At 36.4% G+C, this 12,663-nt stretch overlaps 1 protein-coding gene across 1 annotated transcript; it reads right to left on the reverse strand.

Annotated features, from left to right (window-relative positions):
* Positions 1 to 3,439: 3,439 nt before the first annotated feature.
* On the reverse strand, positions 3,440 to 9,186 carry LOC119070356 (serine/threonine-protein phosphatase 5). Its single transcript, XM_037174649.1, has 9 exons — positions 8,973 to 9,186; positions 8,765 to 8,898; positions 5,149 to 5,256; positions 4,892 to 5,042; positions 4,708 to 4,829; positions 4,216 to 4,609; positions 3,797 to 4,124; positions 3,655 to 3,736; positions 3,440 to 3,594 (listed from the first exon to the last, which is right to left on the reverse strand). Exons 1-9 carry the CDS (start codon positions 9,058 to 9,060, stop codon positions 3,535 to 3,537), a joined length of 1,467 nt encoding a protein of 488 aa, XP_037030544.1. The 5' UTR covers positions 9,061 to 9,186; the 3' UTR covers positions 3,440 to 3,534.
* Positions 9,187 to 12,663: the final 3,477 nt, after the last annotated feature.

Below are 12,663 nucleotides of genomic sequence, written 5' to 3' on the forward strand. Positions count from 1 at the left end.
TTTGCACTTCTATGATGGCGCCAAATTAACAAAACATTTTATTTAAAATTATTGGCGCGTTTGCTGAATTGAATTGAAGTTAACAAACTGACCGATAGGCTTCCATTCAATGAAAATTTCGTACCTACATAATATCCCTTCATCTCAACCTCTTTCGAATATACGCTAAACGCACGCCGTGATTGCAAGTCAAATTCATTTCGAGATCAAATGAAGAAAATAGAATTCCGTTTCATTTCAAGGGTAACCCATCAGCTCGTCAAAATCTGGGTCGAGTGAGGGGTTTCGGGTTTTGTATGAAATTAGGGACGAAGATCTTCAAGTGATTTTCTGTAGGTCAAAAAACATTGTTAAAGGAGTGTTAGAAGCCGTTGATCCATCGGTTCCAAAAAGACGCACGGCTATATTAGTGTTGATCGATGCTCCTCTAATACAGCAAATAAGAGATGTCTGTGAGCTCTAATTTAGAGAATCCTCTTTGTCTAAGAAATGTGAGCGATTGTTTCGAAAAACAGCCTACCGAAATCGGGTGTATTTTCCAGTGGGAAACTAAATTTTTGCATCTTTGGTTGGTTACGAGAAGTAATGATGGTGTAAGCAATGTTATGATCCCAGTGCTTGGTTATCGTAAGCTGATTACGAAAAAGTAAGCTAGCAGCTGTAATTGCTATGAATTGGTTTATTCATCGTGTCACAACCCATGCATGTTTGATGTCATTGGAAAGCGCTGCGACCTATATAGTGATCAGGGAAAAACAATTTTTATATTCAAGCGGACCAAAAACGTCACATTCTCTCACCAGATAGAGAGCCAAAACGGAAACAGTTTTTCCCTCGTGTTCGTCCCAGATGTGTCAATTTTCGTTCGGAATGTGACTTTTTGGTGTAATTTTTGTTCCTAGTGACCTAATATTTGATGTTTTTATTGCAGAGGGACTGTTACAAATTAGCCGAAATAGTAAAAAAAATCCTTTTTTTCAACTGTTCAGTGTGGATGATTTTAAACCCAATGAAACTATTCTCTGCGAAAGTACGTGCAATTACCTTTCTAATGACACCCCACATGACCTTTAACCTTTCGTACGAATAAATTTCCATTAGAAATGTGCATGTTTTCTGTTTTCGATCACCTCCCACTGCCCAAAGACGCATACAGTCTCGGAATTATAAGAAGAAATAATTACAATCCAATCGACGCTATTGATTCCACATGCATTCTTCTTATAATTCTCCCACCGTAGAGGAATTTGGTTGAAAGTGGTTTTATTTATTTATTTATTTGGAATAATCATCGACAGCATGTTTGCCAACTGATGATGAACGATTACAACGACACCATCAAACTCTTAAAAATTTTAAACAGCAAGACAATTCCTCAGATGAAACCTGACGAAACGTAGAACGAAAACCAACAATTACTACAAAAAACTTGAATAAAAAAATAAACGATCGCGTCTCAGCAGTACTGAAACCAATCTTCATCCAACTATGCGGCTATCAGAAAACATACGAGCCAACAGCGAATTTCAGTTCACAGTCAATTTCCTTTACCCAACCATTTGAATAGATTTTCGTGCTAAGTAATGCTTATCGTACCTATCATGCTAAATCACTTTCATTAAAATTATATTAATTCAAAAGCATTTTTAAATTGCGGAAAATAACATTTCATAATACTTCGTGAAAATTCTCGTCCAGTGAAATCGAAAATTTTGTGAAAATTCTCGTTTCACTGGTATACGTCTAGTGAAGTCCGTAATATGCACCGTCCACCCCAAATGTCCGTACGGACATTCAGCTGGGATGCTAATGGACCCGTTTATTTGTGATTTGCGAAAATTTATTGGCTCCCCATGATTCTACGGAAGATGAAAAATCGCAAGCTAAATAATGGCAGAAATTTCGTGAAAATTCTCGTCCAGTGAAATCGAAAATTTTGTGAAGTCCGTAATATGCACCGTCCACCCCAAATGTCCGTACGGACATTCAGCTGGGATGCTAATGGACCCGTTTATTTGTGATTTGCGAAAATTTATTGGCTCCCCATGATTCTACGGAAGATGAAAATTCGCAAGCTAAATAATGGCAGAAATTTCGTGAAAATTCTCGTCCAGTGAAATCGAGTGCGTCCATTTCCAATATTGTGAAGATTTAAAAAATGTATAAGCGCGAAATTCCTGCCATAGAGAAGTAATCTCGCTCGCTGCAAGATTCCTCGATATCCTCTGCATTCAGTATACCATGGGAGAGATTTACTAGAATGAATTTCTAGGGACAGGGTTTTCTTGCAAAAAAAGCCAAGAAAGTACAGTCTACATCGACATTTTACTTTATTGAGGAAGATGCAATACTACTTTTAGATGAGTTAAGAATGTATTCTGAAGTAACAGATTAGGCATCTTGAGTTGATCTTGAAGACAATAGCTACTAAGTTCTGGTCGCTCCTCCATCCAATGACTTTTTGAATATTCCTGCCAGCGGCCTTCGTGAGTCTCTTAACATGTTCTCTTTCTTTTCAAAAACCAAAATGTTCATTGTTCAATGTCGTTGTCAGTTACAGTCATGCGACGTAGAAGGGTAGTACATTATAGTGTTGTTGCAACGCTAGATACGCACATCGTGAATTCTAGGAGGTTCTGATAACTTGAGAAAAAGATAAAATTTACTAGAGAGTGACTCACGGATTTTATTCAATAAATATTCATGAAAGTTGTGCTATGTAAATGACCTAGACCTACACACATCATGACGTCTTTCTGCTAATAATACATTGGTTGGTATAAATTTCTACTTAAATACAAATGCTCCAGACCTTACATGCATCTTTACAAATTTGAGATACATTGAAGATGAATTTTATTCAGACAGGGACTTGATCAAACGGCGGTACGTGGCCCTATTGGCTTGCGGGTCAACTAAACGACTAAAATTGTTAAAATTCTTGGAAAAATTGAAAATCGGTTCGAAAAAGCCGTAAAACGTGCGATGAGTCGGAACGTGCAAAAACTCATGAAAACGACCTGGAAGGTCGGTTAACGACGAACTTCAAAGCGAGGTCGGGAGCATCAATACGACCATTGAGAAGATCGTGCACGAAAAAGACGCACAGATCTAGCCTTCTCCTCGACAGAGTCTCGATCCCGAGAGTCTTACACATAGACTCATATGAGGGAAGCCTGTAATAAGCATCTCTGCTAACAGTCCCACGGAGGGCATAAGTGACAAAGTTCTTTTGTATCGACTCGACCATGGCTACTCTGTCGGTCTGCCAGGGATACCATACAACTTATACAACATTTAGGTTCTAGGGTCCCTGTGTTAACACATGGACAAGCGACAACAATTTGAATTTGTGTCGTGAGATAAAAACAATTTTGATGGATGCCAGGTCGCCGAACGAATTTCAAAATTACGAATTAAAAATCGAAAACGCTCAATATTTATTTCTCGTTTCCTAATTGTTTATTTATAATTATTTCTAAAAAAAGTAAGATTTTTTTGTGATAATTAAATTTGTTTTATGAGCTAGGAATTTTACATGATCATATTCATCAACGAGCTTGCGTATTCCATTGGTTTAACGTTAGGATGGGGCTGCAAATGAAAATTTATTGAGTAACCGAGAAGCATTTCGTAGTGCAAGAATATACTAACCACAGCCTCGTACGTAGTATATTCTGGCTTCATATCTTTTCCTCTGAGCGTGATAAATGCACCCTTATTTCCCATTGTGTCGCTGTTGAGAAGAAATGTTTATCAATTAAAATATCCATCAACACCACCACAAGAAATTTACCAATAATTTGGAGCCGAAAATACTGTGATGCACTTGCCATCATGAGCCACCTCATAACCCATATCTTTGACCTCATGGCTGCGTACAACGTAATCGAGTTTGTTCAGTTTGCAGAATTTACTTGTGACATCCGGTCCGAATTGTGTACCGACGCCGCGTTTCGACGGTCCCAGTCCAGTTTGTGGTTGTGGATCGGACCACAGCAGTTCGCACATCAAACCGTCTTCAGGCGGTTGCCGATTTCGTTCGATACTTCTTAGATCGTTTAGCGTCACATTATCTTGCGAAAATAATCCACCATGCATCACAAGAACGCGATTGTTAAGGCCTGTTGGCCGAGTAATAAAGAAAAGAAAATATTTACAATTTGTCACAGAAACGAAAGAAAAAAAAAACAAATCAAAGATCTGACTACTTACAATGACACAATGGCAGCCAATTGTACACCTGGGTAAACATATTCGACATTGTGCTTGTGTACTTTGCTAACACCTCACCGGTGAAGCCATAAATTTGGTTCATGTTGATACTTTCATGATTACCGCGCGCCAAGAAGAAATGATCGGGATATAAAAGTTTGAAGCCGAATAGCGTAAAAATGCATTCCACAGAAAATGAGCCACGATCAACGAAATCACCATTGAATAAATATGGATTCGTTTGTGATGGAAGACCGTTAATTTTAAATATGTTCATGAGGTCATAAAACTGGCCATGAATATCACCGCAAATGGTAAATTTTGCATCGTCAGGTATAGCTATGTCGACCAAAGATGGTTGTTTACGTAGATACAAATCGATTTCGCATAAAATCTAAACGGGAAAAACAAGATCAGATTAATTGACCGTCTCTAACACGGAAAACGGTTTCCCGATTCTTTTCTTCCGTTGGCTTTTCGAACGGTATTTACCTTATAAGCAAATTTCTTGTGAAGTCTCTTCTCCTGTTTGTAAAATTCCATTAGTTCCTCCATAAACTTGAGGGTAACTTTACCATTTTCTAATTGAGGACCCTTATAGTCGTCCTCGATTGCTGCAAAATTCCAGAGAAAATTACTGACATTTTGATCGGACATCATTTATCGATCCACATACCAATTGTCTCAAATTCCGTATGAATTTCGGCTAGCGTTTTATCCGGAACATCGACGGCGATTGCCCGTTCGAAAGCTTGCTTTCTCACCATTTTGTTACATTCGGTGAATTTGATTTTAGCATCTTCATCATTCGGTCGACGTTTAGCTACCTGTAAATGTGTCAATGTTTAAGAGAAAAGAAAATCCTCTCGGAACGACATAAGCGTAATATATTTTGCGTACGCTGGGGTCTAGTGAACTTCACTCGATACTTACATATTCGAAATCAGACAGCGCTTTCTTAAATTTTCCTAACGACATTTGCGCTGCAGCACGTCTATAGTAGCCCTTAAGGTAGGCTGGATCGCTTTGAACAGCAGAAGCCTGAAACGAAAATATTTGTTTTATCGATCTCCTAATTCAACAAATTATTGAAAACTCATTCCTAATATTTGCAATAGCTTTGGACATGGAATGGTACCGTGACATTAAGTTAATTTTTCAGCCATTTTTCCACATGATAGAGCCGAATTCTGGCTGACAAAATGGCGTATTTCTGCTTCAGTCGTGAGAAATGGACAGAAGAGTGAAGCTTCGGATTGTGCCTTGAAACATATCCGAAGAACTAGCATCGTTCAGTATAGATTAAGGAAAGAGAAAACGTTTCACAAAAACTTTTTATTTGCACTTAAAACATCGTAAAAATCATAGACCATCATTCCAAGGCTCAACAATGACGTCGTTTTGTTCATCGTCCCAGTGTATTTCACAGTTCGTTAAATTGTCGTGACGTTCCTCAATCCATCGAGCAACGACTTTCCCTACCATTTTACCCACCGCCTTCGATGACTTCTTTGGTTTCATTTTCATGTCATGGTTAGCGCCATGCACAACGATTAGCCATGTTTTCACCGTCATTCGTTTTATCAGAGATTTTAGTTTGTTCACATCGCACATCCTATCCCTAGTGCCAATAACGAGAAGTACGTCAATCCCTTCGTTTATGTCGTACAGCAAGTGATCACGCTCTTCGCCATGTTGACTAGTTAGCGGAAAACTGACAAGTATCACCGCCTTTACACCTTCAATTTTCTTAGCAGTCGACAAAACAACTCGTGATCCCATGCTACGGCCACCGATCACGTTACAGTGATAATGCTCAGTGACAGTTTTTAACATGCTGATACGTCGCTGCAAATCGAATCTGCCGTGAAAGAGGAGAATATTCTTCAATTGAGAGAATCCCTCTGCAAAATTTACAACTGCCTGTGACGAGAGACCTCCGGTAGCCCCTTGAGTGAAGATCAGACTAGGTTTTGCCGAAGGTGAGCCTATTGACAAGCATTTAATATTTTCATTCGGAAACGGGATCTCAAAATGCGAAGATGTAATGTTTGTCCTTGATGACGGATCCTCGTGCTCTATGTGTAATCTTGATACGTTCTGATGGTTCTGTACTTTATCGGCGAAAGGTATAGGGTTGTCTTCTAGTCTTTCATCGGCAGCTACCGTTTTTCGATGGACATTGGAAACTACTAACAGCAAAAGTGCGGAGCATGCGACCCTTGACGTGAATGACATGCATTTATCGTTCGACACATGTGCGGTTCTCATATTTTTTTTCCAAAATTTCCAAAATAGTTAGCAAAAGACGAAAAGTTTCAATGGAATGGCCGTATCTGGAATTAGAAACTGTTGTAGGCACCTACTATCAGTTCATGTAAATATGATTCGGTTTCATAAGCATAATTCGAAATGTATAAATAGAAAACCGTTACTCAACCGCCCGATCAAAGTAAAATTCTTTTGTTCAGTAATAATTACAGCAAAAATGCTTCTTGAAACAAAAGAACTGCGCATCAGTTTTAGGGTTATTTCTTTTCTATTATTCTGAACACGCTCGGCACCGAATATGACATCATTTACCTAAAAACCCTTTTATTTCCCTTTCTGACGCCGTAATCGAAAAAGGATATTCACTAAAATTTTGAAAGTGCCTACAGAAACATAGAAACGTAAACTTGTAAATGTTTTAAATTGTTGTACTTTTACGTAATTATGCAAAGTATAGCTTTGACTATAGGTCAAGTTGATTTTTAATTGGACAATGATTACGTCAGCGCGTTACATTGTTCGTATGAATGCATATCATACAATCAGTGTTGTCACATAACGATTTTCATGTAGTCCGTTCACTTAACTGGACCGTAAAATCGACTATCTCCTTAACTCGATGTCGTAAACTGGCATTCAACTCTAGAGAATACGTAAGTATCTTTCCTTTTTTCGATTATTTTTTAATTTTGGGTGCAAAGCGTGCAAAAGTGAAGGCATATCCCGAAAAAGGTTTTCCGGCAACAGCTACAGAAATAATTAATTTAAATTATTGTAATGTTGTACTAAAGCCGGCTAATGCCTGAACGACTTACAGGCACTGATTGGTGCAAGTACAACCACCGAAGTCATGACCAAAAATATAGTAAATGTTGGCCTTCAGTGAAACATTGATGTTCCGCGGATCCGAGTCAACGAGAAAACATTCTACTTTAATTGCTCTTAACATAATCTTAATGTTAAGTGCAATTAAATAAAAAAGTTTGTATTTTCGCTAACATTTTTTGTGTAGTTTTAGCTCATCATAATAAAGAAAGTCCAAAGGACGTGATAATCCTTTCTTCAAACGACAGCACAATTCTAGAAAACTAGTTCAAATGCTACATCGAATGAACAAATCGTAAATGTATGTGAAAAGACAGTTTAGGCGCTAGAGTTTCAATTTGACTAGACGAATTTCGAGATACTTGTAGTAATTAAAAACGACTGTTTCAGACTCGGATATAGAAATTCAAATGAACCATCAACATTTATAAAAGTATTTATAGCAATTTAACACAAAAAGATGAAGGATTTTTGAGGCGGAGGCTAAAATAAAAAATATTCGTGGCGAAGTAAACATCGCATTTTTTAGTAAAATAAAATCCACTTCAATGTTGGTTGTTGGAACTGGCTTCATTGTCTCATGTCTGATTGATTATTGACTTTGCCTTCGGGCAGGCACAGTAATCACGAAAAACCCATCTGTTCCACGATGATCACCATAGTGATTAAATGTAGTTCCTGCAGTAATTATTGGGACAGCTGTTTTAGATTTATTAAAAAAAAGAGTTGGTGGAGCTTTATGTTCGAAAGATCGCAGAGACAAACCGGGTGACGACGAACCGATGTATTTATAAAATCAAAAAAAAAAATCGGGTTCGGTAAGAATTATGATCAACGATTCTGATACAGATTAGATAAGTAATGTGAAACTTACTTCACTTGTTTCTCCCCGAAGAAATTCCCACTTTATGAATTTATCAAAAATGTATTGAAAACCCGAAACCGAATTAATTGTTGAAAGAAACCCAAAATCCCTATCAAAATTACATCGGGTTGGGACCGGTTCTTTTACCAAATTTTGGCAACCCGGCTAGTCTCTAACGTGTGGGAAACATACTGTACATACTCTATAAATCAAATCAGTTAATTTCATTAAATTGGCCTGATAGTACATTTTTTGTGCATTCGTTCTTTTGTCAGTTCGATGTTACAACCGAGACGATTTTTTTTTACTTATTTGTGTCTCATTCATCAAAATGTTCTTAAGATTATTGATGCAGTGTTAAAAAGACTAAATCGTCCCATCAGATAAAAATCGAAGTGAGGTGCCCGGAACCAACATAGATACACCACTTTTTGTTTGTAATAATTTTCCCGTTTCGATTTAATTGAAAAACAATAAAGTTATTTGTGAGAAAAAAAAATATTTTTACCAAAACAAACTGTTGTCGGCCAAATTGCGCAAACACAAAAATATAGAGAGAAAAAAAAAACATAAGAAAATTGTATTTACCGCATCCTGAAGTGCAAATCCAAAGTTCTCCAGTCGTAAATGCGCCAAACTTCTATTCGCAAAATAGACTGCATTTTTAGGAACTAATTCGATTGCTTTGGTATAAAAATCTATAGCTTTGTCATATTCTTTCTCTGGAAAAAGATAGATTTTTTTGAGTGTTGAAATTGCAGGTTAGGTTAGGGTCACATAAAATGATGTGCTATACTTTTGAAATGATCATTTGCTTGATTTTTCAATTGTTCAGCTTCCTTTTGAAGATCGGTCTGATTACTAGTTTCGGTTTTATCAGACATTTCAATTATTTACACTTTTTGATAAAAATAAAATTAAAACACATTAAAAGGTTCGGGGAAACAGTGTATAATCGCAATCAAATTTCACACTCTAAAGGGAATGACGGCAATAAAAAAGACTGCTGCTTGTCAAAATAACATTAAATATTTACCGCTAAGATGTTTTCTGTACCGCAAATTGAGCGGCTGGTGCATCAGAATTGAACGGTTTCATTACAGTGCAAAATTGAAACATGGAAAACTAGCGACTTTCCTCTCTTGTACTAGATTCGGTTATATCGTTTTTCATATTATCCAAGGTGACTTCGTTTCGTTGTAGGTAAGATCTTATCAATCTCATCAATTAGCTTACCCTCGTCTTGACCCCACGGATCAATCATTTCAATCGATATTGGACAGAAATGGATATTGTCTACAGCTCTGTATAGGTTTTGTAACATGTATACGTCAGTTCAAATCAAATCAAGGCCTAGTCCGATGAGGGACTCAAAGAGCCGTGTTGGCATTGGTCTAATATTTTTCGAAGTTTGATAGAGGAGCCAATAGAAAATTTTTATGATACACCCTTTGTGATCTACTCAGATTGCCGGAATCTGTACATTAAGAATCTTAAGTTTATCGGGGAATCTTGCTGATCTTATGTACTCTATCAACAGAATTACTGTTGAATAACATTTTTATGCGCGATCTGATATAGAGGTTTGAGGCGTAAAAAATGAAGTCAGTGGACTTTAGGCGAACTCTTTGAGTAACTTATAAGATGCAAGGTTCTGAAAGAACAGGGTAAGACAACTCTGAGTTGATCACAAAGGCGGTGACACACAAATTGAGTTCAGCGGCAACGAAGTTTATATCAACGTAACAAAAACAAAATTCCGAATTTTTCAAAAAAAAAAACAATTTCTTCAAGTTGATTTCACACACAATCTGTACCGAGTACGGTTATTGATTTCTTTCAGAACCTTGGGTAAGACGATGAAAGTGTAAAACAGGTATGGTCTATTGTTTACCCGGAGGACATAAAAATTTGATTTTCGTACTTAAACGCACTAATTTTCATATTATTTTGACATAAAATGTGAGTGCGTTTAAGACGAATTCGCCGATCGACCATACCTAGACTTTCATTGGGGTAAGACACTTCTGAGTTGATCACGAAGGCGGTGGTGAAACACAAATTTTGACAATTTAGAGATGTTTTGTCATTACAGATTATGTGAAATTTGAACTTGATAAAATAATTTTTTTTTCTTCAAGTTTTCTTTTCGTACAATCTTTAATTAGTGAGTTTAACAAAACATGCCTAAATTGTCAAGATTTGTGTTTCACCCGCCTTCGTAAGTGTCTTAACCTGTTCTTTCAGAACCTTGATATGATGTAAAATCGGAAAGTCTTTTTCAGAGTTTTGACACTTTGAACAAACTGCAATAAAACGAAGATTTTGGTTTTTCGTTTTGTCACGTTGAATTTACGTGTAGACACATTCGACCGATTACCAGTGCTGGTCTACCGGAAATGCTTATACATCTTTAATTAAATTCATTAATTTCTGATTTTATGTAGAAAAATTTAAACAAATAGAATAATTTCTACGATCCGGAATTACCAATTATATTCCAAAATCGATTATATTTGCCTTTAAAATGTTTGTCGAATTATTTGCATGGGTTTTCGGAAGGTAATCAAAATTCCAGATCATAAAAATTATGCTGCTCGTTCCAAAAAAAAATTTGGACAAAATAATCAGATTTTACTTAACTAATTCGGAGTACTGTAAGCGTATTTGATGTTAATTATAGCCGTGTACGTTGCAAGCGTTGACGATTTCAATCAAAATGTGCTGTGATTGACCGTTGTTCTGTTTGAAAATTGAAATTAAAGATTTTTTTTGGTTTTTCTCTTGACAGCCTTTTTGAATATTTAATAGAAAGTAATACAAAATCATTGAAATTATTTTTTAAAATATTTTTATTGTTTTATTTTAAAGGCAGGGTAAATTAAAATGATCGATTATGAAGATTTTTAGCGTATCGTGATTTGAAAACAAGTATAGAACTAAATAACAAGCTTTCGATCAATTTGTATAACATTCACAATGTTTTTTCGGTGTATTGAGCTTGCGCACGCACGTTTGTACTTCGATGTCGAGCTTATGCGTGTGCATTGGAAATGCTTACAAATAATAAAACTAACAAATGTAATGTAAACAGTTCAAATGGGCGGTGTGTAAGACTATACAAATCTGGATGCTCTGAGTGTAGTCGATCCTTTTATTTTGCTTCCACTTTATAAAGTCGAAGCATTATAATTTGATCGATTCTATTCATTTAATTCGTTTTTAAATAATTGTAGTTTTCAAAGAAATCATTTAGAAAACATTACAGTATAAAAGCTTAGACATGTGCATTTGAACGGATTACCGGCAGGTCTACAGCGAGTAACCAGCTCTAATGCGCATGTGTGAGCTTTTATACTGTAATGTTTTTTAAATGATTTCTTTAAAAACTACAATTATTTAAAAACGAATTAAATGAATAGAATCGATCAAATTGTAATGCTTCGACTTTATGAAGAATATTATTAAATTATAAAAATATTGTGTGTTTCCTGACTAATTGTGAATTGTTGGTGACGTTTGCTTGTTCTTTGAATTTCTCTTGTTTCCGTGCTTACTGTTCCAGTTTCTGTTATTCCAAAGGTTTTATTTAGAATTTACCCAAACCGTAGAACGCATATGATTTTAAAACTATCGGCCTTGTCATTCCTGACGAGTCCCCCAGTGTGCTGTTTCCACATAGTTTTCACGGGAATTTTATAGGAGTGAACTAGTTGGTTTTGACGAAAGCCGGACGAAACGGTGCATTTAGGTACTTTAGGGATGACGTGACGTGACGTGACCTGGACAATCCTGCCGTAATTTGTAAGAAAAACAATTTCCAGTGGAAATAACAAAAGAATTTCCAGTATTTCTTTTGTTATTTTATTGGAAATTGCTTTTCTTCCGAATTACGGCAGAATAGTGTTTTCAATTTTGTAACTTTTTATTTTTCTGATGGTTTTTGAAGACAGGTTTTTTTAAAGATAGATTTCGAGTTTCGTCGTTATTATCACTTAGATAAAGGTCGGTACCTTGTTATCTCCTCGGATGTTTTGTTGTCGTGTGCATTAGTGATTTTGTGCTGTTTGTTAAAGTTTACGAGAGTAGAGTTGTTGCAACAGGATACGAGTTCAAGTTGTTCAAGTGTTCTTGTAACCTTCGAGTGGCAAGTAAAATACTCTTATTGAACTTTGTTGGTGAGGGACACAATCTCAAAGTTAGAGACATAATTCAATTTAAGAACAAGTTTGAATTGAATTGTCCTGTGAATGTGTCTACAACGGGCGAATGAATGTGGGTGTACGTCATTACAGCCCTGTAATACACCATCCGCCACAGATTTGAACACAATTCGGTACGTTTTATGGTATTGTCGGCAATGTTCTGTACCGGTATTACCGATATTACACAGTTTGCATATGGAATTTCAACCTAACAAAAACAAAAAATCTACTGAACGTCTATACCAAAAATTGCGTTCAAAGTGTCACCCAGCTGTCGTACAG

The sequence above is a fragment of the Bradysia coprophila genome (assembly GCF_014529535.1).
Source record: "Bradysia coprophila strain Holo2 chromosome X unlocalized genomic scaffold, BU_Bcop_v1 contig_79, whole genome shotgun sequence".
Taxonomy (NCBI): Eukaryota; Metazoa; Arthropoda; class Insecta; order Diptera; family Sciaridae; genus Bradysia; species Bradysia coprophila.

Excerpts from the sequence above, each read along its gene's own strand:
- LOC119070356 (XM_037174649.1), bottom strand. The coding sequence starts at position 9,060 with ATGTCTGATAAAACCGAAACTAGTAATCAGACCGATCTTCAAAAGGAA. Across the intron at positions 3,737-3,796 it reads TTTTCGGCTCCAAATTATTG|CGACACAATGGGAAATAAGG; the intron begins GTAAATTTCTTG and ends TCTTCTCAACAG. Across the intron at positions 3,595-3,654 it reads ATACTACGTACGAGGCTGTG|CCCCATCCTAACGTTAAACC; the intron begins GTTAGTATATTC and ends TTTCATTTGCAG.